Source organism: Eschrichtius robustus, chromosome 2, assembly GCF_028021215.1.
Source record: "Eschrichtius robustus isolate mEscRob2 chromosome 2, mEscRob2.pri, whole genome shotgun sequence".
NCBI lineage: Eukaryota > Metazoa > Chordata > Mammalia > Artiodactyla > Eschrichtiidae > Eschrichtius > Eschrichtius robustus.
In genome coordinates this window covers 132961905-132985698 of record NC_090825.1, presented here as the reverse complement: position 1 = coordinate 132985698, position 23794 = coordinate 132961905, and the positions used below count along the sequence as shown (strand labels likewise).

At 43.8% G+C, this 23794-nt stretch overlaps 1 protein-coding gene across 1 annotated transcript in view; it reads left to right on the top strand.

Annotated features, from left to right (window-relative positions):
- Window positions 1-726: 726 nt before the first annotated feature.
- TIMD4 (T cell immunoglobulin and mucin domain containing 4) overlaps window positions 727-23794 on the top strand; it is a 33790-nt gene continuing 10722 nt past the window's right edge. The window contains exons 1-5 of the mRNA XM_068534564.1: window positions 727-784; window positions 6372-6713; window positions 9243-9509; window positions 11049-11132; window positions 12220-12300. Coding sequence (XP_068390665.1) covers window positions 727-784; window positions 6372-6713; window positions 9243-9509; window positions 11049-11132; window positions 12220-12300 — 832 coding nt within the window. The remainder of the gene's footprint in view (window positions 785-6371; window positions 6714-9242; window positions 9510-11048; window positions 11133-12219; window positions 12301-23794) is intronic.

Sequence of the window (23794 nt, the reverse complement as noted above, 5' to 3'; positions counted from 1 at the left end):
AAATCTAGTTCATGAATTGTCTTGTGTTCCTCCCCATCAAGTGGTTTCGCTAACAAGTGGTAGAATTGGGCCCAGACCTTGAGCTTGTTTGTTACCTGAGCCTGTCTGGTAACTATCACCATATGCTTCCTCTAGTGAACCTCTTTCCTTGCCCAGTAAACTCTAATGGTGTTTTTGGCTTATGTGATGGTTGATGGCAGCCCTGCTTTTATTTCTCTATTATCAGGGCAAGGGGCACAAGGGGCTGGGTGAGGGAGAACCCAGAATGGGGGCAGAGCCAAATTCCCATCTAACTTGCCTTTGGCTCACATGCGGAATCTGTGTGTAAACCACTGCCAGAGGGGAGAGTTAATTGCATTTTATTGTAAGCTGCATGGTAGCCAGGAGGACCATGGCTGATGCACAGTTTACGAGTGCACATACACGCAAGCATAGATGCTCATGTACGTGTAGGAAATCCCCCTATATGAGTGGACAACGGAGTACATGCACGCCCACACCATCACTCCACATGTTTGCACACACACTAATGGCCAGGAGAAAAGTGCTCAGCACATTTTATCATACATCCCAGATTGAGGGAGGCCATTCAGGAGGGGGAAAGGGAAGATTATGAGGCAAAAAGAGAAGTGAAACCTAAAGGTCCCGCCCTGTCAGCATTAACTGGTGTATAAGAAATGGAATTTGGACAGACAGACAGACTCCTGGGGCCTGCCAACAACCAAAATGTCCAAAGGGCCTCTGATTCTCTGGCTGGTGATTGAGCTCGGGCGGCTTTATCTGAGTAAGTGTTCTCAGACCTTCCATCCAGGTGTCCTTGGAGGTTTGGCACCTCCCGGATTTCCATGGCTGATCCATTTCACTCCTGCATCCACTCAGCTTCTCTTGTTTGGAAGGTCTCTCCCTTCCTTTGTGATACAGGGTTTATCTTGAGACTGGTTTGGGAGTTTTAGGGTGGGGATATTTATGTTCATACCAGGAATGGTAATTTAAGGAGAGACACAGAGATAAGGGGTCAGATAACATGGGGAAAAGAAATGTCCTTTGCAGGTTTTACTAGCACAGTCAGAGCCAGGGGAATTTGTTCTGCTAAGACCCCTTATTATAATCCTTATTTTTCTCTTTATTTTTAGGAGTTTTTGTTTGCTTCTTGGTTTGTTTTATTTTGCTGGGGGTCAGGCGTCCAGGTGAGGTTTACCTTTTCTGCATATTGTTTCCAGGTTTTGGATGATGCAAATGTACACACACTAGGTGTGGACCAGTATAGACCTTCACATCCTGCTGCTATACAGGTGGAATGCTCTGGGCTGAGCTGAAGTTGCATCTTGGTCATTAACTTTTTTTTTTTTAATTAATTAATTTATTTATTTTTGGCTTCTTTGGGTCTTTGTTGCTGTGCGCGGGCTTTCTCTAGTTGCAGCGAGCGGGAGCTACTCTTTCATTGTGGTGCGCAGGCTTCTCATTGTGGTGGCTTCTCTTGTTGCGGAGCACGGGCTGTAGGCATGCGGGCTTCAGTAGTTGTGGCACATGGGCTCAGTAGTTGTGGCTCACGGGATTAGTTGCTCTGCGGCATGTGGGATCCTCCCGGACCAGGGCTCGAACCCGTGTCCCCCGCATTGGCAGGTGGACTCTCAACTACTGCACCACCAGGGAAGCCCTTGGTCATTAACTTTTGACACTGGCGACTATGGCCCTTCCATGGAAGAAATGAGGCACCTGGAAAAGACCAGTTTTAACAATCCATGATTCTAGAACTAGACAATATCTAATGTCCCTTGCAGTTTTAACAGTTCATAGTTTCTGCACATGAATCTTTCAAATGTGCTGCGTGAGAAAACACCTACATTCCACGAAAAACAAGCCTTTGTCATACTGTTCTTTGTGCCTTTCTTTCCTCTAGAACTCCATGCATCCTCAGGTCTCCACCTAAGTCAAGCTTTTCCTGACTACCCATAGCCTCCAAACTGGTTTAAGTGTTTCTGCTATGAGTTCCTGTCCTCCCTGGAGTCCCCCCATTAGAGAACTTGTAGCCCTGTAGTAGTTGCTCATTTAACTGTCTCTCTCCCCAGATACCCTGTGGGAGTTAGTGGAATGAAAGCAGTTCCTGTCCCTTTCTTTATCATTGTTTTTGCCTGGTCTTTACCTTGTCCTGGGACCTGGAGGTGTGGAGGGTTTGGTGATGCTGAAAGTTGCTCTGGCCACCTTTCCGGCTACTGGCTGGACACTGACGGAGTGGGCTTCTCCAACCCTACTTGAAGAAGGCAGCACCTGGTGGATGATCTGTTTGTTTTTCATTTGTGCCTTTTCTAAAATGACCATTTTAGAAGGCAGTGACTGCTCAGACTCATTGGTGATCAGAACTGAATGTGCTCTTAAAAGATGCCAGATCAAACCCTTCACTCTGTAGATGAGGAAATTGAGACCCAGACTCGAGAAAGGCCTTGCTTAAGGTCACCAGCTAGAGAAGGAACCAAGCTGGCACCAGAACCTAGGTCGTACCCACCATCCTGGGTAATTCCCCAAAAGAGAAATTGATTTAATACCAATGATTCCTTTGCTTCAGATAATTTTGCAGCTGGAAAGAAACAGTTTCCTATCCTATCTCTAAGATCAGAAATGCTTGGTTATTTGTACTAATAATTTATTAATTTCATGTGGCATTTAATACTCCATCTCTTGTGAACTTGAGAACTATTTCTGAGGCGAGCATTATCTTCCCCCTCTGCCTTATGAGGATAATGAGGTCAGGATTAGTGTGGCTTTCCTCCAAAGACAAAAGCAGTAACTGGCAGAATGAGATTCTCAGTGTAAGCCTGATGGGTGTTTTTCTGCCACACCTGCTTCTTTTTTTTTAACATTAATTTTTAATCTGATGAGTAATACAGAGACACCCTTGGTGGAACAATTAAAATGTTATCAAGTTAAATCCCTTTTGACTACTGCCGTCAACCCCAGTCCCTTTCCTCTGATCAGGGAGCTGCTGACACAGTGAGTTGGGTGTATGTCCCACCAGCCACTTTTCTCTACGTTTACTTTCATATGTCTGTGCCCACAAAAACCTGCAAACTGGTTTATTTATTTTTTTAAATCGTTTTGTATTTTATGTGTCATTTTGAAATTTCTCTTTTTCATACATTAATAAGGCTTGCAGTTTTCATGCCGATGGATATAAATCTGTCTAATTCTATCAGTCTTGTACACTGTGGTTCCACGGAAGGACTGTGCCATAGGTTAGCCACTCCCCATATACACACTGTTCATTTCATTCACACGCATATGACACTGCAGTAAACATTTGCCAATAGGCTTCTTTGAGCATCTGTGCTTTTCTAGAGCAAATAACAAACCATGATATTGCCCAGGCTTAGCTAGGTCACTTGCATGTTGAGTATTAACCAAAACTGCCACATTTCCCCAGAGTGTGGCTGTACCAATTCACACCCCATTTCACTCCAGTTTACTCCAGTAGGCTAAGTCATTGCCCAGCTCCCAGTCTAGCCAACACGTCATATCATCAGCATTCTAATTTTTTGCCAGTCTAATAGTTGAAATTTACTGACCACTCATATTTCCTTGTCTATGAATTGCCTGTTTTGTCCTTTGTCAGTTTTTCTTTTTTTTTTTTAACGTTTGTATTGGAGTATAATTGCTTTACAATGGTGTGTTAGTTTCTGCTTTATAACAAAGTGAATCAGTTATACATATACATATATCCCCAGATCTCTTCCCTCTTGCGTCTCCCTCCCTCCCACCCTCCCTATCCCACCCTTCTAGCTGGTCACAAAGCACCGAGCTGATCTCCCTCTGCTATGCGGCTGCTTCCCACCAGCTATCTATTTTACATTTGGTAGTGTATATATGTCCATGACACTCTCTCACTTCATCCCAGCTTACCCTTCGCCCTCCTCGTGTCCTCAAGTCCATTCTCTTTGTCTGCGTCTTTATTCCTGTCCTGCCCCTAGGTTCTTCAGAACCATTTCTTTTTTTTTTTTTTTAAGATTCCATATATAAGTGTTAGCATACAGTATTTGTTTTTCTCTTTCTGACTTACTTCACTCTGTATGACACACTCTAGGTCCATCCACCTCACTACAAATAACTCAATTTCATTTCCTTTTATGGCTGAGTAATATTCCATTGTATATATGTGCCACATCTTCTTTATCCATTCATCTGTTGATGGACACTTAGGTTGCTTCTATGTCCTGGCTATTGTAAATAGAGCTGCAATGAACATTGTGGTACATGACTCTTTTTGGATTATGGTTTTCTCAGGATACATGCCCAGTAGTGGGATTGCTGGGTCATATGGTAGTTCTATTTTTAGTTTTTTAAGGAACCTCCATACTGTTCTCCATAGTGGCTATATCAATTTACTTTCCCACCAACAGTGTATGAGGGTTCCCTTTTCTCCACACCCTCTCCAGCATTTATTGTTTGTAATGATGGCCATTCTGACCTGTGTGAGACGATATCGTATTGTAGTTTTGATTTGCATTTCTCTAATGATTAATGATGTTGAGCATTCTTTCATGTGTTTGTTGCCTTTGCCAGTTTTTCTATCGAGTCTTTCCTTATTGAGTAGTAGGATGCCTCTTTCTATACTGCGATACTTGGGATAGTAGACTGTTGGATCTCCAGTAGAAATAATTGTGTCCCACATTTTTTATTAATTTACCAAATATTCATAGGAACAAGCTCCTATTTTAGAAGTCATTGGTTTTTGGTGCATGTGTTCTGCATTGCTATCACAGATGAGGTTGAAGACAATTATTTTTTTCCCTGGCTTCATGGGGGGCAAAATGGGCTTCCGCAGCATGTACAATCTGTGAAACAGCTCCATTGTGGCAAAGTAAAGAGACGATGAGTTTAGGGAAGGCTCCAGGCGGGTCTGAGTTTGGAATGACCTTTCATCATGAGAGCAAACTTTGCAAAACCCAGCGAGTACGTCATTTGGCTTACTACCTGGGCAACTACTAGGGCTCATGCTCACCTTCTCCCAGAGAAGGATAGCTGGAAGTTGCTGACGCCTAGGGTCAGGGAGGAACACGGTGCTACTGGCCATGTCTTACACAACTTAGCCAACGGTGTTAACAGAGTTAGTGAACGGAGAGTCTTACTGGAGGGTACCTTGAAGAAAACAATGAGCAAAGAGATATGGGGATATATGTATATGTATACCTGATTCACTTGTTATAAAGCAGAAACTAACACACCATTGTAAAGCAATTATACTCCAATGAAGATGTTTAAAAAAATAAAAAAAAAAAAAAGGATCTAGGTACTCAAGAAGGAGCAGGATGTCATCCTGACACTCTGGAGCTATAGCCTGCCTGGCTCTCCTCTCAATAGCATGGTTTGATTGAGAACAATCACTGATGCTCAATTAAATCAGAGGGCTTAACATTTGCAGCAGTGAAAAACTTTCACGGATTCTCAGAGATGGAAGTTATCTTAGAAGAGGCTGTCCAGTGGTCCTCAAACAGAGTGGGTGGTCAGTGACCTCAGAACGACCTGGAGACCTTGGTTATGTACATTTCCATGGGCCTTGGCCTCTGAGATTCTGACTCAGGGTTGGGCAAGAAAATAGGTATTTTTAGCAAGCTCCCCAGGCCATGCTGATGAGCTGCTGAAGTTGGGAAACACAGATACTTCATTTTAAAAATGGTGCTATGTTCTATTTCATATAGCTAACATGGTCAACCTAATCACCAGCATCTTTATGTCACAGCTGCCATTCCAAAGAATTCCTGTGATTCCTTTCCAGTTCTAACATTAAAAAAAAAAAATCCACAAACTCCACCTAAGTTCACATTCTCTAACAACAAACAAATGGTCCAGAGCAATTAATTTCTATCTCCAATACTAAAAGGAGACGAGGACAATGGGATATAGTTCAACAGCCTGTCTCCCTGCCATAGCAACACTCTGGGGTGGAAGACAGACAGAGACCCATTGGAGGCATTCAAGTCAGTAGTAGGTGATCACTGCCTATTAAGATACACTGGGTAGAGTGCTGTTTTGGACCTGTTTATATGAGTCAGTGGAATTGGATTAAAGGGTCAGGATTTTCCATGGAGAATTTATTGTTTTATTGAATGGTACTCAAGGTCAGAGTTTTTTTAATCAGCAAATCTGCTGTGGAGATGTGTTCAGAGACTCAGGCGGTCAGCTGTTTCCACTTGAGGGATGGAGGGGTGTGCAGTTAGGAGCTTAGCAGCAGCAAAGGGCAGGCCAGAATTTGGGCTAAAGAAACATATACACTACGACCCTCTTCATCTTCCTGGAAGCATCTAGCTGCACAATCCCTGTAGAGCACATTTGAGAGATTTCAGTACCTCACAACCTAGTTTTCTCATCTTTCCTCACAGCTCCAGCTGCATCAGAGATTGTCGTGAGAGCGTTTTTGGGTCAGTCGGTGACTTTGCCCTGTATGTACTCATCCTGGTCTCCTAACAGCAACATCATGTGCTGGGGCAAAGGCCAGTGTCCCAACTCCAAATGCAATGACGAGCTTCTCTACACCGATGGGACAAGGGTGGTCTCGAGGAAGTCGCCAAAATACCAACTTCTGGGGAATATCCGGAGAGGGGATATCTCCTTGACCATCTTCAACACCAACGAAGGTGACAGTGGTGTGTACTGCTGCCGCATAGAGGTGCCTGGCTGGTTCAACGATGTGAAGAAGAACATCCGCCTGGAGCTGAGGAGAGGTGAGCACACAGGGGCTGTGTCTATGGATGGAGAGGTTCACGAGTCACGGGTCCTAGAGTCAGTGGGTGGTATGTGGAGAGGCTGAAGCTGCTTAAGCAATGAGTGGGCAGATTAAATCTGAGACATGTTGATGACTAGAGGAGCCACAGTCTGGAGCAGATGCCTGTGGGAGCCAAAAATCCCACAGAAATGAGTGAGGGGTAGAGGGTGGGGGGTAGGGAAGGGAACCAGTGAAATTCAGGGTCACTCTGAAGAGGGCAGCTGCTTCTTCTCTAGGGAATTGCAGAAACTTGGGCCCAGTGCTTTCAGATCTCCCAGTTATTATGTGAAGTATATTGATTTTTGCATGTTGGCAAAGATTTCAAACTTTAAAAAAACATCAGATGAACGAGATAAAATGTGTTGTTCATGGATCGGCTTCAGTCCATAAGCCCAACTTCCAGCAGAGGGGAAAGGGCAGGGGATTTGGAGATAGTCATAGCAGTTTTCAGGTGATCTTTCTTTCTGTTACTATCAGTTGCTTTTGATGAAATTTGAAATATGGTGGAACTCATAAAGATTTTTTTTTTAATAAATTTATTTTATTTATTTATTTTTGGCTGTGTTGGGTCTTCGTTGCTGTGTGTGGGCTTTCTCTAGTTGCGTTGAGCGGGGGCTGCTCTTCCTTGCGGTGTGTGGCCTTCTCACAGCGGTGGCTTCTCTTGTTGCGGAGCACGGGCTCTAGGCCCGCGGGCTTCAGTAGTTGTGGCTCGCAGGCTCTAGAGTGCAGCCTCAGTAGTTGTGGCACACGGGCTTAGTTGCTCTGCGACCTGTGGGGTCTTCCTGGACCGAGGCTGGAACCCATGTCCCCTGCATTGGCAGGCAGATTCCTAACCACTGTGCCACCGGGAAAGCCCCAACTCATAAAGATTTGAGCTGCATGGAGTGCAGCCTATGGTTGAACTATGTGAACAATAACCACTGTTCCTGCTGGTCTGGAATGGAGCCTCTCCACTTCTGCTCTGTGCTCAGCCTGCACCGAGGACTGAGGATTCCTGGGCTCTGTTGTAACTGGACTGACATCTCGGAAGGCAGGTTCTGGCTAGCCATGCAAGTAATAAGCTTCTCCAGTGACTCTCATGTGCTGTAAAATTTGAGAACAACTGATGTGGTTGCTTCTAATTAGAGAACTTTCACAAGCATATATGAACGTATATTTTTTATATACTAAATATATATATATTTAGTATATTTTTCTCTCAAAGCAACTTTGTGAGATAGAGGTATCATTAGGATTTGTGGAAGTTAAATGATGCCAATCCAAGTCTTTGCTTTTCAAGCCTGATATTGGTTGATATCAGTACTCTATGAGGACATTTCTAAGTTCACTTGAAACTAATGATGTCTTTCTGGTCCATTAGAGTTAGTGGAAATTTGGCATATTTAAGAGAGGGTGGTATCTGTAGAATAACTGTGGCTAATGAACTCAGATTCAAATGTTTAGGGGGTGAGTGGTTTTGGTATGAACCCATCTTTAATATCTGAAAGAGACTTACATTTTCACCCTATGTTACACTCTTTGGACTCGCTCTCTTTAGATTTTAATTTTTATTGTAGAAAGAACACCTAGCATGAGTTCTACCCTCTTCATGAATTTTCAAGTGTACAACATACTATTGTTAACTATGGGTACAATGTGTGCAGCAAATTGCTAGAGCTTATTCATCTTGCTTGACTGAAATGTTACGTTTGGGCTCACTTTTGATGGGATCATTCATTTACTCATTCATGCCATGTTTTTGGAACACCTACTATGTGCCAGACACTGTCATAGGTATTAGATATGTAGCAGAGAACAAAATAAATACCAGCCATTCCCTCGTGGAGCTTACAGTGTACTAGGAGAAACAGACATTCCGTAATAATCAACAAATAAATGTGTAGTTAGGAAATGCAACAAACGCTATGAAGGTCAAGTATGAGTGTGCAAAAAACACTGTTATTGTCGAATGCGGATGACCTCCTTGCAGAAGCGTCCTTTTAGCTGAGACATGAGGGTTAAGGAGGAGTCCATCTAAGGAAGAGAGAGTCTATGAAGCAGTAGGTACAAAGTCCCTCAGAGGGAAGGTCACTAATACTGTGGAAAAACTGAAGAAAGGCCAGTGGGCTGGGCAAAAGTGAGGAGAATAGAGTGGAGGCCTGAGATGGGAAAGAAAGAGCAGATCAGGTGGGGCCCTGAGGGTGAGGTTGGGGGTTGTGTCTTCATCTTAAGGGCAAGGAGAACCCAGTAAAAAAGTTTAGGTAGGGGACTGACATAATTAGATTTGTCATTTTCAAAGATTACTCTGGCCAGTGTGTGAAGAACAGGTTGGAAAGGCCAGGACTAGAGTTAAGAAACCCACTTCTCATGGGCATTTTAGTGGTCCAGGCTCGTGGGCTGGGTGAGGTAGCAGAAAGGCAGAGAAATGGACTGATGCCGGCTATATCTGTAGTGTTTCCCTCTTCCTCTGTCTCCACTTGGCACCAGACGTATCTTCTATTGGGTACAGGTCCCACGACCACGCGCTCGACAACCACCCGTCGCCCAACCACCACCACCACCGCCGCCGTGACGACAACCACAGCTGTGCTTCCAACAACCACAGTCGTGCCTACACCTGACCTGCCAGACACACCACCGCTTCAGATGAGAACCACTGCTGCACTCCCCACCACGGCAGCCGCATGCCCTCTGACAACACGGGGCTCCCTTCACGAGGAAGACACGATACTTCTGACCCTTGAGCCTTCCACAGAAGGGCCCATCCTCACTGCAGGTGCCTGGTTCAACGGGCCATTCTTTCCCTTCTGCTGGTCAGATGCACCTTGGATCCCTTGGAAGAGGGCTCTCCTGCTGAATGGGGCAGCCCAGCAATTTGCTCTTAGGTCTATGTGTGTGTGTGTGTCTGTGTATGAGTTTGCCAGGTCTGTCATAACAAATTCCACAGACTGGGTGGCTTAAACAACAAAAGTTTACTTTCTCACAATTCTGGAGGCTAGAAGTCTGAGATCAAGGTGTCAGCAGGGTTGGTTTCTTCCGAGGCCTTTCTCCTTGACTTCTAGATGGCCGTCCTCTCCCTGTGTCCTCACATGGTCTTCCTCCTTTGTGTGTTTGTGTTCTAATCTCCTCTTTTTGTAAGAACACCAGTGATATTCGATCAGGGCCCATCCATATAACATCATTTTTACCTTAATTACCTCTTTAAAGGCACTATCTCCAAATACAGTCACATTCCAACCTACTTGGGGTTAGGGCTTCAATGTATGAATTTTCGGGTAGGGCTGGGGCGGGGGTGGGAGGGGACCACACAATTCATCCCATAACTGTGTGTGTGTGTGTGTATAGTTTCATTAAATTGTTCCTTTTCATTGTTTTATGATTTCCTTTTTTGTTGCTTTTTTTTTCCCTTTGTGCTTTTGAAAAGTCAGCATTTTTGGTTCTCCAGTTGACCTCCCAGGAGTCTTGGGGACACTTAGTAAAGAACCAGGAAATGTCACCCTGGGTCAGACACCAGTTCCTTCCTGCCGGGGCTTAAGTCCCTAGTCAGGCATTAGAGATTGGTTGAGGAAAGGCCTCCAGATGCCTTAAAATATCCCTTGATGAACTGGTTCTACCTTTTCTTTCTTTCTTTCTTTCTTTTTCTTTCTTTCTTTCTTTCTTTCTTTCTTTCTTCCTTCCTTCCTTCCTTCCTTCCTTCCTTCCTTCCTTCCTCCCTTTCTTCCTTCTTCCCTTCCTCCCTTCCTTCCTTCCTTCCTTCCTCTCTTTCTTTCTCTCTCTTTCTCTCTCTCTCTAGCTCCCTCCCTACTTTCCTTCCTTCTTTCATCCTGAATCCTTTTTCATCCTACATCTTGGAACTCTCACTGAATTACTAGCTCCATTAATTATGGGGGCTTATCAAAGCTCCCACCACGTTTCACCCTCTGATTCTGAGGTAAGAATATTAGAAAAGAATCATGAGATAGCTTGAAAGCTTAGGCATTTCAGCTGCCTCAATAAGGCCTGGATTAATTTAAACCACTTTACAGTATTGAATTGGCTAATTCCATTATACTCTGTGTAGTCGCCTAAGGTCCATGAACCCTAAGCCAATTTTTATATGTATTTTTTTATTCCTTTGGTCTTTAAAATAATCATCTTAGAATACTACATTTGCAGTTTTTCCCCTAGATTCTAAAATTACTTACAATCCTTGGAAGAAAAACTGAAATAAACTTAGAAAACTACAAAGACAACTATAAAAATAGCCCCAAATCCCACCACTCAGCACAAACACCTATTTTTAGCTGCCTTTTATCAAACTTTTTTTCTCTTCCAGAATCAGAAACCGTCCTTCTCCCTAGGACCTCTCAGAGAAGCACTGAGGCGACTTCTGCAGACACTGCCTTGCTCACATCCAAAGGTATGTGGCCGGGGTTCTCTCCTTTTCTTTCCTCACCCCTTAGACCGAGGGAAACACTGAATAGAGTGTCACCAAGTCAGATGGCTAGAGATGACTGTTGGGTCCTGTGTGCCATGAAGGCCACCTGGGACTAATTGGTATCAATACCGCATTTGTGGCTCATTCCTCCCTATGGATTTGAGAGAGGGAGAGAGACCCATTGACCTTGATTTGTTTGTGCAGTTCTCCACGGTAGCACATCTCTAGAATATCTGCCTCTCCACTCTAGGCTGGGTGGTGCTTGGCTATCTCATCCCCCAATTCCAAGCATACTGGTCTTCTGTGTTGAAACCCCAGAGGGTGTGCTCACTTGACTCCTTGGCTCTTTATAGTGGAGAGAGAGTTCTTTCATTCATTTGTCCTTTCATCCATCCAGCCAGACTTCTTTAGGTATTTACTAGTGCCCAGGGGCAGAGAACACCCTGAAAATAATTCGCAACCTTGCAGGTGCTAGAGGGGCCTGCCTGGGCTTGGTTATCAGTTGTACTACTTTCCCCTGGGGGTCTCTGCCCTTCACTGTGTAACTTCATGCATATAAAATTTGGATGAGTGCCTGGCACGTTAGTAAGCGTGCAAAAGGTAGCTGTTACCTTAGTGGGGCTTATAATCAAGCAGAGGAAAACAGACATCTATGAGGTAAATAAATCAATGCTTGTGATAGTAGAGTATAGGGGGGAAGTAAGATAGAGTGGTTCATGTGTGCGTTCTGGTGTCACACTGCCTGGGTACAAATTGTGCCTCTTCTCTGCTGTGTGACTTCGGGAAAGTTCCTTAATCTCTCTGGGCCTTGGCTTCCTAACTGGTCAAATGGGAATAATGAAGCATTTACCCTGTGTCTCTTTCTGAGGATTAAGTGAGAGAATGCAGGTAGATGACTTAGAACAGCGTCTGGCATGTACTAAATGCTCAGTAAACATTAGCCCTTTTTTTTAATGACAGAAGTCAGTTTAGGGGAAGAGTGCCCCCCCCACCCCTCCACCTCCCTGCAAAATAGGAAGACAGGCATCTACCTAAGTTTGTTTTCTCCTTTCCTTTGTATTTTTTCCAGGGTCTAAAAGTTGGGTTCTCCAGTCAACACACCAGGCATTGATGCGGGAAGCGAGTGACTCGGTGATTTCTCAGCCAAGAGGTAGGGGGGTTGTGCTCCTGTGAGTGGTTTGCCTTTGGACTTGGGAACAATCTGTCAACTGCCTGCTTTTCTTGGAATTCTGCTCTTTTGATTGCACTGTGGCCACATCCTACATACTCTCGCCAGCTGAGATGAAAGTGAAGCCATCAGTGTTGGCTCCATCCCTTCTCTGCCTCATTTCTGAAAACCCGCTGTTGGGATCTGAAGCTAGGAATGCTAGTAGGAAAAGCAACCATTCATCTTTCAAAACGTTACTAATTTATTTTAAATTATGCAAATAGTACACCAGTGTATTTTTGTTAGGGATACATTTTTTTAAAGCTATTTATTTATTTTTATTTATTTGGTTGCTCTGGGTCTTAGGTGCAGCGGGTATACTCCTTAGTTGCAGCTCACCGGCTCCTTAGTTGTGGCATGCATGTAGGATCTAGTTCCCTGACCAGGGATGGAACCCGCGCTCTCTGCATTGGGACCGTGGAGTCTTAACCACTGTGCCACCAGGGAAGTCCCTAGGGATACATTTTTAAAAAGTAGAAAAAACATTCTCTTTGACTCCCTGTCTTTAATCCCAGTTCCTCCCCTGAGTTAATCACTGATATTAGTTGAAGATGATCATTCTTCAGATCTTTTTCTATTCCCCTATGAGTGGGTATAGATATAGAAATATACAGTTGTGTTTTGTGTGTGGATTTTTTTTTTAAATGCTATCATATTGTGTGCAGCCTTCTGCATTTTTATTCACCTAACATTATACATTGGACCACTTTCTCTTTTGGTCCATGTAGATCTCCATCACTGTGTTAAATTGCTGTATAGTATTTTCTACTATGGGTACTTACAGTATCCATTCCCCATTGAGGGGCACTAAGGTTGTTCCAAAGCTTCACATCATAAATATTCTGCAGTGAGGATCCTTATAGGTGTCTCCTTAGTGTTCATGCAAGTGTTTCTTTAGCTAGGGTGGTGACCAAGAAGGGGAAATGCTAGGTTCAAAGAAACGTGTGCTTTTATTTTTTTATAAATTTATTTATATTTTATTTTTGGCTGCGTTGGGTCTTCATTGCTGCGCATGAGCTTTCTCTAGTTGCGGTGAGCAGGGGCTACTCTTTGTAGTGGTGCGCAGTCATCTCATTGCGGTGGCTTCTCTTGTTGCGGAGCATGGGCCCTAGGCGTGCAGGCTTTAGTAGTTGTGGCACGTGGGCTCAGTAGCTGTGGCTCATGGGCTCTAGAGTGCAGGCTCAGTAGTTGTGGCGCATGGGCTTATTTGCTCCGCGGCATGTGGGATCTTCCCAGACCAGGGCTCGAACCTGTATCCCCTGTATTGGCAGGCAGATTCTTAACCACTGTGCCACCAGGGAAGTCTGAAATGTGCGCTTCTAAATTTTATAGCTATTACAAAATTGTCCTCTGGAAAGGCTGTGCTAATTTATCTTCCCACCCACAGAGTATCTGCTTTCCCATATCCTCCCCACACTCGATATAACTATTTGTTTAATTTTTTTCAATCTCCCGAGAAGATGTCATCTCATTCTCTGTTGTTCTGATTAACAGAGAGTTGGAGTGTCTTTCTCTATGTTTATTAGCCAGAAAACAGCCATCCTTTAACTCTGCGAAGGAGGCAATGTAACATCACTGACAAAGGCTCTGAAGATGGAATTGGAGGGTCCAGACAAGAGTGAGCGGAAGGGAGATAGGTTTTGAAGGAAGACTCTAAATCAAGATGAAATGCAAGGGTGATCTCACGCTGCAAAGCTTTGGCACGCACTAACTCACACAGTGGGAGGACGGGAAACCTGGACTGGATGTTGATAACAAGGTGCCAGTGATCCAAACCTTCTTTGTCCATGGGATGCGGTAGGGTGGAGGCCTATTTTCTGGCAGAAGAGAAGGTAGCAACTAGAAAAGTGACAAAGGATGGGCAACGAGTTTTCAAAATGTTTCATTTATTCCATTTAAATCTTGGACTATTTTACACTGAATTGCAAGGGAACAGAAGGTCATCTGATGTTTTACCGTCTTTTATAATATCCCTGATAATTTCATTCCACTCCTGCTTGATAAATCCTGGGAGAGAGAACACTTATGCCCATACCCATAGGCAGCACTCCTGAAGAGGAGCTGGTTATAGGAAGGTCTGTCAGTTTCTGTGTAACATCTATTCGTTGTGGAAGAAGCCAGGGTTTATTGAACACATATCATGTGCCAGCATGGGGTCAACTGTTCTCCTGGGCCACTTAATTCAATCCCTCTTACCAGATGCTCCAATCTCTATTTGTCATAGCTTTTTCAAGGCCACACAGCTGTTGGGTGCCAGATCCAGGAAGTCTAGTTCTGATTCCATACCCTTAGGTATTATTTTATTTTGCTTTACCTTCCAGTCTGAAATAAAATATCATGCTCTTGTCATTTACCATCCTTTTTTTCCATCGGTTTTTGTAATGAAACATTTATAATACATACTGAGGATTTAGCTAGGTGTTAGGTGCTGTATAAGGGTTTTAACTTGTATTGTTTTATTTAAATCTAACAGTGACCTTCTAGCCAGGTATAGGTATTATCCCCATTTTACAGATAAAGAAATGGAGGGTCAGGGAGTTTATTAGAGAAGCTAACACCTACTGAGGTCTGTCTTTGTTTCAACACTCTTCATTTTACATGCATTACCTCATTTGATTTTTCACAAAATCCTATGAGATAGATACCATTATCACCTCCATTTTAGAGTCCATGAATGTTACATATCTTGTCTGGTAGATGATGGACCTGGATTTAATCCTTCTCTGCTCAACTCTGATGCCATTCTGACCCCTTGCTAGGCTGCCCCCGCCCCATCTACCCTCTGGAAGCACTTAGAGAATAAAACCACTTCTTCATTTGCATAAAAATGCTTTCAACCCATTTCAGAGAACCTACATGCTTCTGTGGGCTTTTTCTTACCTTGGCTAAATATTCCCAATTCCTTCCTCATGTCTTCATGTAATTTTTGGATGGCCAGGCTTCCATGGTTGAGGGCTGCTTTTAATTGTTCAAGTGGATCTTGCTACAATTATTGTTCCCTAAAACTAGCATTACCTGGAATGGCAATTCTTTACCTCCTCTCTTTGGCTGCCTGGAACAGAGTTCAGAGATGTGGAGTGATTTGCCCAAGATCACACAGCAGTGCAGAGAGAGAGGTGGGATCACACCCAGTTTCCAGGGATATTATTAAAATGTGTACATGGACTCCTAAATGGAGTTGTCTGTGGATGAACTTGGCGGGGGGACAAGAACCCCCCTGAAATTATATACATATATATATATATATATATATATATATATATATATATATATATATATATATATATATATAGTTGTGTGTGTATATGTGCACACACATTTTCCTGGGGAAAAAGTATAGAACTTTTATTAGATTCTCCAAGAATTCTGTAAAGCTCCAAATGATTAGGAACCATAATTCAAACACAAACAACAATAACAACAATAAAAATTCTCATAGGTTTCTTCCCCCCAGCTAAAGGCAGTCTGTTAGGGGAATACGAACTCTTACGCCTCTAGGTAGCTGGGAACTCAAATCAGTCCCTCTAGCCTGAGGATTAATTTCATTTCTTGCTTGGCCGCAGGAATGTGTGAAATGGTCCCAAATTGCTCCCTAGTGACCCAACATCTCTATTGGGTAAGGACTCTGAAGCTAGGGTGAGGAGACCCACATCACCATGTCATTTCCTAAATAAAATTGGGTGGCTTGGGATTAAATCCTCTGCGGATTATGTCTCAGCCTCACTTTTAGTGCCTCAGTAACATCCCAAATCCTTTTTTTCTAGTCCTTTCTCCTCACATTCTTCTCGGTAGCCTGAGGTGGGGGTTAAAAGACCTCATTTGGGGAATGTGAAGGCTCAGGGTTATATACCACCTCTAACGTTTTATGCTTTATCTTTTTCTTTTAGAATCTCAGGTTCTTGTTCTAGCCTTTTTGAAATCTCAGTTTCCTCAAAATGTACAATGGAGATAATAGTACATGGTTCATAGGGCTGTTAAGTGAGGCAATGCATTAGAAAAATGTCTGGTCCATAATTACTGGCTAGTAAATGACAGTCCTCGTGACAGATTCTGATCCCCTCTGCTCGCTGCATCTCTGCTGATCTTCCTACTCACACATCTTCATTCTCTGGCCAGGCCGGCTGGGGAGCAAGAGGCCACATCTACCAGCTCCCAGCTGACTCACTTCCTTCCAAATACAGAGACACTTTTTTTTTTTCTGATTTCAAAACATATTAAAGAGCTACAGTAATCAAAACAGTATGGCGCTGGCACAAAGACAGACATACAGTAGAGAATAAACCCTCACATACGTGGCAGAGACACTTTTTGGTTTTATTTTTATATTTGGTTTTATTTTATTTTTGGTTTGATTTTTTTTAACTGCTAATTGCACCAGGAAAACAGCCGATGAGTGGCAAAATTGCAAACTTGGGGAAGTGACGAAAGCTTTTTAAAAAATCTCATGGCAGTCATTCTCGACTCACTATTAAAATAAATCTGATTCTGAAAGCTTTTCACTGGCTGCTTATTACATGGCTCTATGGAACTCTCAGTTATGGGTTTTGTTCCTCTGGTGGACATCTTTAATCTTCTGATGACTCTCAGTTGTTTTGTCCTTCTCACATCACTCAATCTAGGGAGGCTTCACTCTATAATTTAGGCTCAGGAATCAAGCTTTCTTGAAAAAGAGCTGTGGTCGAGTGTCCCATGCAAGGGCTTCCTGATTTGTATTATTTATTTGATTAGACACCTCCAAGTATGTATCTCCTGCTCCAGTGCCCTTCTCTGCTTTGAAGGTGTTTGGTCTGCAGACATCACCTGAAGAAGCCCTTGCAAAGGTGTCAAATCCTCACCTCCACTCTGTGGCTACCTAGAAATGGAGCTCAGAGATGTGGAGTGACTTTTCTGAGATCACACAGTGAGGCAGAGGGAGAGCTGAGACTCTTACACGGGTTTCAGAGGTTTTAAATTTGGGCCTGTGAACTCTTGGGGAGGTGTTGTCAGTGGAAAACTGATAGGAAACTGAGGCCCAGCAAAGGCCAGCGAGTTGAGAGAGGGCTTGTAGTGATAGGGAGGCTGCTGAGACCAGAGGCCAGTTCTCCTGATCCCACGTACAGTTAACCTTTGTCCCAAGACTATCAGCCACTGTCTCTCAACAGAGCTTCCCTGAGGGCAGATTTTCCTATTTGCTTCTCAAGTATTAGGATTCACTTTTTCTCAGCCCCCAGGTGGATCATTATACTCATCAACAGCATGAAATCCAAGCTGTGAAATAATTTCAAATTTAATGCCCCCAAATATGCATGAGGACTTGGCTGTCAACCCAGGAAAACTGGAAAAAAAATGAACATTGCTCTGGTAATAGTCATAATTTCCTTTTCTGAGATTCTTACAGTAGCATTTTCTCCATCCCAGGGTTGGATGGTGGGGGAGTGGGGATGGGGTGCTTTTAGGAGTTCTTGTTCTCTTACTGTATCTTTCTGTTTTACAAAACCAGCCCAAGCTTCATGGTCCAGAGCAAGCTGGCCTTGCCATGGAATCAAAGGATTCTCAGAGGGAAAAGTGGTTGGAGATGAGATTTTATATCCTTACCTTGGCATTTGGTTTGGATACATGGAAATAGGTCACATGGTATTTGGTAAAGGCCTCTCAAATCTGTCATTCATTAAACATGGCTTACCTGGGTGCTTCCCTGTGCAGGGCCCAGAACATATAAAAATGAGGAAGTCTTGACCTCTGTTCTTAAAGGGGTGGGATAGACAGGCTTGTGTAGAGCAAACAATTATCCAGTGAGCTTGGTTTTGGGATAGAAGTATGAAAAGGTGCCCTGGGGGCCCAAAGAAGGGAGAGAAGGATTCTAACTTGGAAAGAAAGGCCAGGATGATTTCACTCAATGATCCTTGAATTGGGTCTTCATGGATGAGAACATCTCATTGAGCAGAGAAGGGTGAACAGGCAGGAAGAACAGCATGAGTAGAAATAGGGGGACTTATAATAGCATGAAATCTTTGGCTATTGTTTAAGAGTCTAGTTTAATCTAATGGAGACAGGAAGCTAGGAGTGGCCTAGGTTCTTAAAGGACTTGATTGATGGGCTGAAGAATTTAGATTTCATTCCAGGGTCACACGGATCCAGTCATGTTTTTGGAGTCGGGAATGGCATTTTCAGCTCTGTTTTAGGAAAAATTGCTCTGGCAAGAGTGTGGAAGATGTATTCGAGGGGAGTAAGGCTGGAGGCAGAGAGGCTCCTGCAATAACTCAGGCAGGAGGTGCGTGTCTCGACTAGGATGATGGCAGCAGTGACAGCAGCGAAGGGACAGAGTCAGAGCCATTTAGGACTTTGAACTGAGAGGACTTGGTGACTGGAGTAATAAGGAAGGATGACTGATTCTCCGCACTTGGGAGATCAGCTCGCTGTGATGGATTCACTGGTAAAGGAATCCCAGGAGGAAGAGTGAAATTTATTTGGGTGATCTTGACTTTGACGTGCCCCTGGGAAATGTCTAACAGGCTGTTGGAAATGCGGGGCTGGGCGGACTTACGGATGCCTCGGTGGGGATTGGGTGTCTGATGATTGGCACCTCCTGTGATCAAAGAATCATTACTGTGCTGAATAAGGAGTTGCCCCTATGCCAAAACTTTCATACGTACTATCTCATGAGGGAGAGTTCAGGCCTATCAATATAATATGACAGTTACTGAGTGCTTATTATAGGACAGGGCTGGGCTCCATGCTTTCAGTGCATTATCTCATCATGAGGCATCGTCCAGATCTGTGAGGAAGATTCAATTATTGCATTCGTTGTAAAGGAGAAGAAACTGAGGTTTGCAGAGGTTAAGACATTTGCCAGAGTTGGAACCCCAGGTCTCTTGGCTCTTGAAAATTAGCTCTTAAACACTTGATTCTATTGTCTCATTAGCAGAGGGTGTCATTGAAGCTCCTGTGGCATTGTTTGAAGATATTGTGGGAGAGGAAGGGTGGGATGAAGGCAGACACCCCACCTCCTTACAGGAACGACTCCATTGGGAGAGGGTGTAGTAGAGGCAGAAAAGCTGGCCCAGGGGGCCAGTTAGAGAGACAGCAGAGGTAGGAAGTGGTCCAGGAGACAAAGATTATGGAGTGTGTACTTAAATATGAGGGAATTCTAAATACTGGTCAGGTAGGATGTGGCATCTAGACAGGTGTCTGTGAACTGTGGCAGGAGGACCGCTAAGCGAACAGGGTGAGCTCTGTGGATGGACACCCTGAAGTCCAACGCTGAGCGATTGTGAGAGAATAAATGCTAGGCGTTCTTTCAAGGAGTTGGAGGGTGAATATTTAGAGGGGAGGCAGGGTAGAGGGAGGAGGCTAGTACTGTTATAGGAGGAGGGGGGGCCGTCAAAAATGGGAGAGGTAGGGTTCGGTCTAGAAATGGAGATAGGAGACAGGGGAGTTAGCCTGGCATAAATGAAGGTGGGAGAGCAATCAGATCTCACGCTGACCTCCCAGGGAGGTAGGAGAAGACTGGAGAACCAAGACCTTGAACTCTGAGATCATCCAGTCTGTCTATGCCAGACCTGGCCATGGGCTGGAACCACAGAGAGCTTAGTCAAAGCGTAGATGGCCCTACTCTATCCAAGACTTGCAGAATGAGGACCTCTGTGGTGGGTCCAAGAACCTGAAGCCCAGCCCTAGCCCCAGGAAGGCATTTAGGAATTGCTGGTGTAGTCGACGCTCCTTATTCTACACGGAAGGAAACTGAAGCAGAGAAGCATGAAAAAATTTCAAAGAGAAGAGGAAGTAAGTCCTACGTAGGACTCTCTTCTGGGTCCCAAATCAGAGCTCTTTCCCCTGCGCTGCACTATTTCATTGAAGTCAAAATTGAGTCCTGTCAGAACTTGACACTTTCTGGGTCCTCAGTTGATCAAGGGCATAAAGAACTTGTAGGAGGAGTTGCCATTCTCAGTGCAAGTTTAGCAGAAGGAACAGACGAAGGCAGGGGAATGAAGCAAAGCTCATTTTCACTCACAAATGATGTTGTTAGGAGGAAGGAAATTGGATGCAGTTGATTTCAAAGTCAACATCTTTTGCGAGGCAGTAGCCTATTTGTTTTATCTTTCATGCCCAGTGCTGTTCGCAGGCTGGAATCAGTTGGTAGGCTGGCAGGCTGGGGATGAAGGAAAAGGACAAAAAGTGGATTCTCATGATGCTTCTCACAATAGTGTTACATCTATCAACCGTACAAATGTGTTTTTTTTCCATTAATAAAGTTGGGATTGAATCCGTGTAATTCTAGCATCTAACAGCTCTCTTTCAGAAAAGTCAACCAAATAAGACGAAAGAAAGTTGCCAAGCTTTAGGAGAGGCATGTCCATGGTAAGGCGAACAGAAAGTGAAAGTGAAGTAAGGTACCATCCACTGAAAATAGAACTTGGAGCTGGCCCTAAGATGGGTCCTCACTGATGGTTACCCAGGGGAGCTGGATGACCGCTCTGCAGACCAAAATGTCCCTCGGACACCAAGTCAGGCTCTGGAGACATCTCCGGTTTCACAGGAGGGTAGGATCAATAGATAAACCTCAGTGAGCTCTGTGATGAGGTGAGGTAGCTGTTCTCCCCACTACGAACAAGTCAATGAATAAAGGTACCAATGCCCTTTGGCAAGAACCTACCCACACTTGTGGACTATTGACTCCTGTGATACCCAGAAGCAGAAGAGGGAAACAGAAGTGGAACTTGGAATCAGACATCATTGCTCTACCATTTACTAGCAATCAGCACTAACTTTGCAGCCTTGGGCAAGATATGAGACCTCTCTGGGTTTCAGTTTCCTCCCCTTTCAATAATTCTGCCCAAGTTTGTTTACCTCATAGATTCATTTTGAAGTTCAAATGTGATAATAAATGTGAAAGTACTCTGTGCGTTTTTAGCTGCTTCCATCATGCTTAACATTGTTATCAATAATAATAATTTTTAGAATGTCTTTTCAGAAACTGTACCCACCTAGGCAGTGGAGGGCTAGGGTTCCATTCCAACAGGACCACTTCCCACTGTGCCATGAAATAGCATGGTCATGCACCCTCCAGCACTGATCTTTTCAGAGCAAGTGTATGTGAGCTCTTGCTACACTTCCCAAAGGCCATAGAGCCCAGAGGATAAGAGCCTGGGCTCTACAGATAGGTAATCCTGCCTCTGAGGTTTGCTCTCTCCCTTCCTAGCTATGTCACTTGAGCCAGTTGCCTGACATCTCTAGGCCACAGGACTCCTGCTGTGAGATGAGGACAGTAATGGTACCTAGTGCAGAATGCTCTGAGATCAAACATGGAAAACACTTTGCACTGTGCTGGCCATGGAGTAAGTGCTTGGTACATGGTATCCATTTATTATTGTTGTTGATAATCCAGAGGGTTCTTTGTGAAGTGTGCACCCTGCCCCCTCCCTCAATTAAAACGTATGGATCAGCTGGTGTGTGCAGAGCAGTGCTAGGCATTGCCCCTCAGAGAGGAGTCCAGTGAGGAAGGATTAGGGATGAGGTCTTGTCTGTGCTTCACCGAGACACGCGGAGATTGGCACGCGGCAGAAGTAGCCTGAGGTGGTGACTCTGGGCTGTCACAATGATGAGGACATTTGTGCTGCTGGGCATCCTTGGAGGCAGTGGAAGGCTGAGACAGTTTAGAACTGGGTGACTCTCAAACAATGGTGTTCTGAGTCTCTGGTTTCCTTCTGTTACCTCACCTGTGTAAGACGTGAAGTCATCGCATCATTCCTCCCCCTTTATGAACCACTTTGGGTGCCAACACAATTTGCTCTCTGGTTCCTTTCAAAATTAAATGGACCCTACCCAATTTTGCTCTTGGAGCTAAGGAACACCTGATTCATGTATGTAATGCTCTCTTGATTGATTGATTGAAGTGCATCTACTCTTTTTGATCATTCCACGTCAAAAACATCCTGGGGTCTCCAAAATTTAAAGGAAGTATGTGAATTCAGTAAATGCCTGTTTCTATTTTCAAAAGGTGTTTTGAAATTCCAGAACTGCTTTAGCGCTGCCAGGTGAGGTCAGGAAGTATGGGTTCTGGTCACTTCCTTTGTTACTTATTACTGTGAAACCTTGAGCAAATGAAACTCTCTCTAGATTTTAATTTTTCTCTTGATTAAAAAAAGGGAATCAGAGGAGATAATTTTGAATTCCTTTCAAATCTAAAACATTCAGACTTTTGGATCCTTTTGCTGTTCTTTGGATTTTTAAGACCATACCACAAGTAATCCACAAGGGGACAGCATAAGCCAGCTGCTACTTAGGAAAGGAAAGAAACTTCTCTGAAGGCTTGAAGTTCTGACTTTTTAAAATTCTAGGTTGTGTTAAGATTGTATCATTGAATTGACTTATTTCAAAACTAAATTTGTTTTAAAAGAAGAGACCGATGAGTCCCAGTGTCTATGAATTCAGTGATGAGTCAACGTATGTAATATGAGTTTTAAAATGTACCCACTGAGAAGATAGTGCTCTTATTTCCAGGTGATTTCTGGCATGAAACCCACTGGTTAGAGAGTTCACGTTTTCAAATAGGATTTTAATATGCTCTTTTTCTTTTCTCTCAGAGAGGTTACCATCATGATTTGTTGAGTCATTCCGAGTTGAGTTGAGTTCAAACTTCCTTTTATTGTCCGTGTTACCTTGGATGAGTGATTTAAACTTTCAGCCTCAGTTTATACATCTGTAAAATGGGTTTTGTAAGCATTAAAGTGAAATAATTTGCATGAAGTGCTCATCACTGTGCCAGGCCTGTGATAGTGCTCAGTAAACTGATTCTGAGAGGGAGGTTCTAGGAGTTTTGAAGCACATTTCTGTTAATGGGCTGGAAACGGGCAATATTCAAAACAGATTCTTAAAAGATTTTCTACCCTAAAAATTCAGTGCCATTCCAGAATTGCACAAAGCACATGGTTTTATCTGAGTAAGAGAGTGGGGTCCAGTCTACTCCCTCAGGTATAAAATCACCTTGAAGGGAAGTCTCTCATCACCCTAGGGTGTGAAGGTCTGAAGGTTTTCAAAATTGTACTCAGATAGAACACATTTAATTCCCTGACTCCATGGGCATTGTTTCTGCATGTGGACTCACTTACCAGTAGTCAGCAAACGTTTTCTGTGAAGGGCCAGATAATACATCTTCAGGCCTTACAAGCCGTGCTGTCTCTGTCATAGCTACTCAACCCTGTCCTAACACTGCAGGAGCAGCCAGAGATAACACACGTGCAAATGGTGTCTCTAGGCTTCAATAACACTGTACTGATGGACAATGAAATATAAAGTACCTGCAGTTTTCATGTGTTATGAGTTCTTCTGCTTCTTTTGATTTTTTCCCAACCATTTAAAAATCTAAAAAGGATTCTTGACTCTGAGGCTGTGCAAAAACAGGCCAAGGCTGGGTTTGGCCCCTAGGCTGTCATTTGCAGCCCTTGATCTATACCATCCA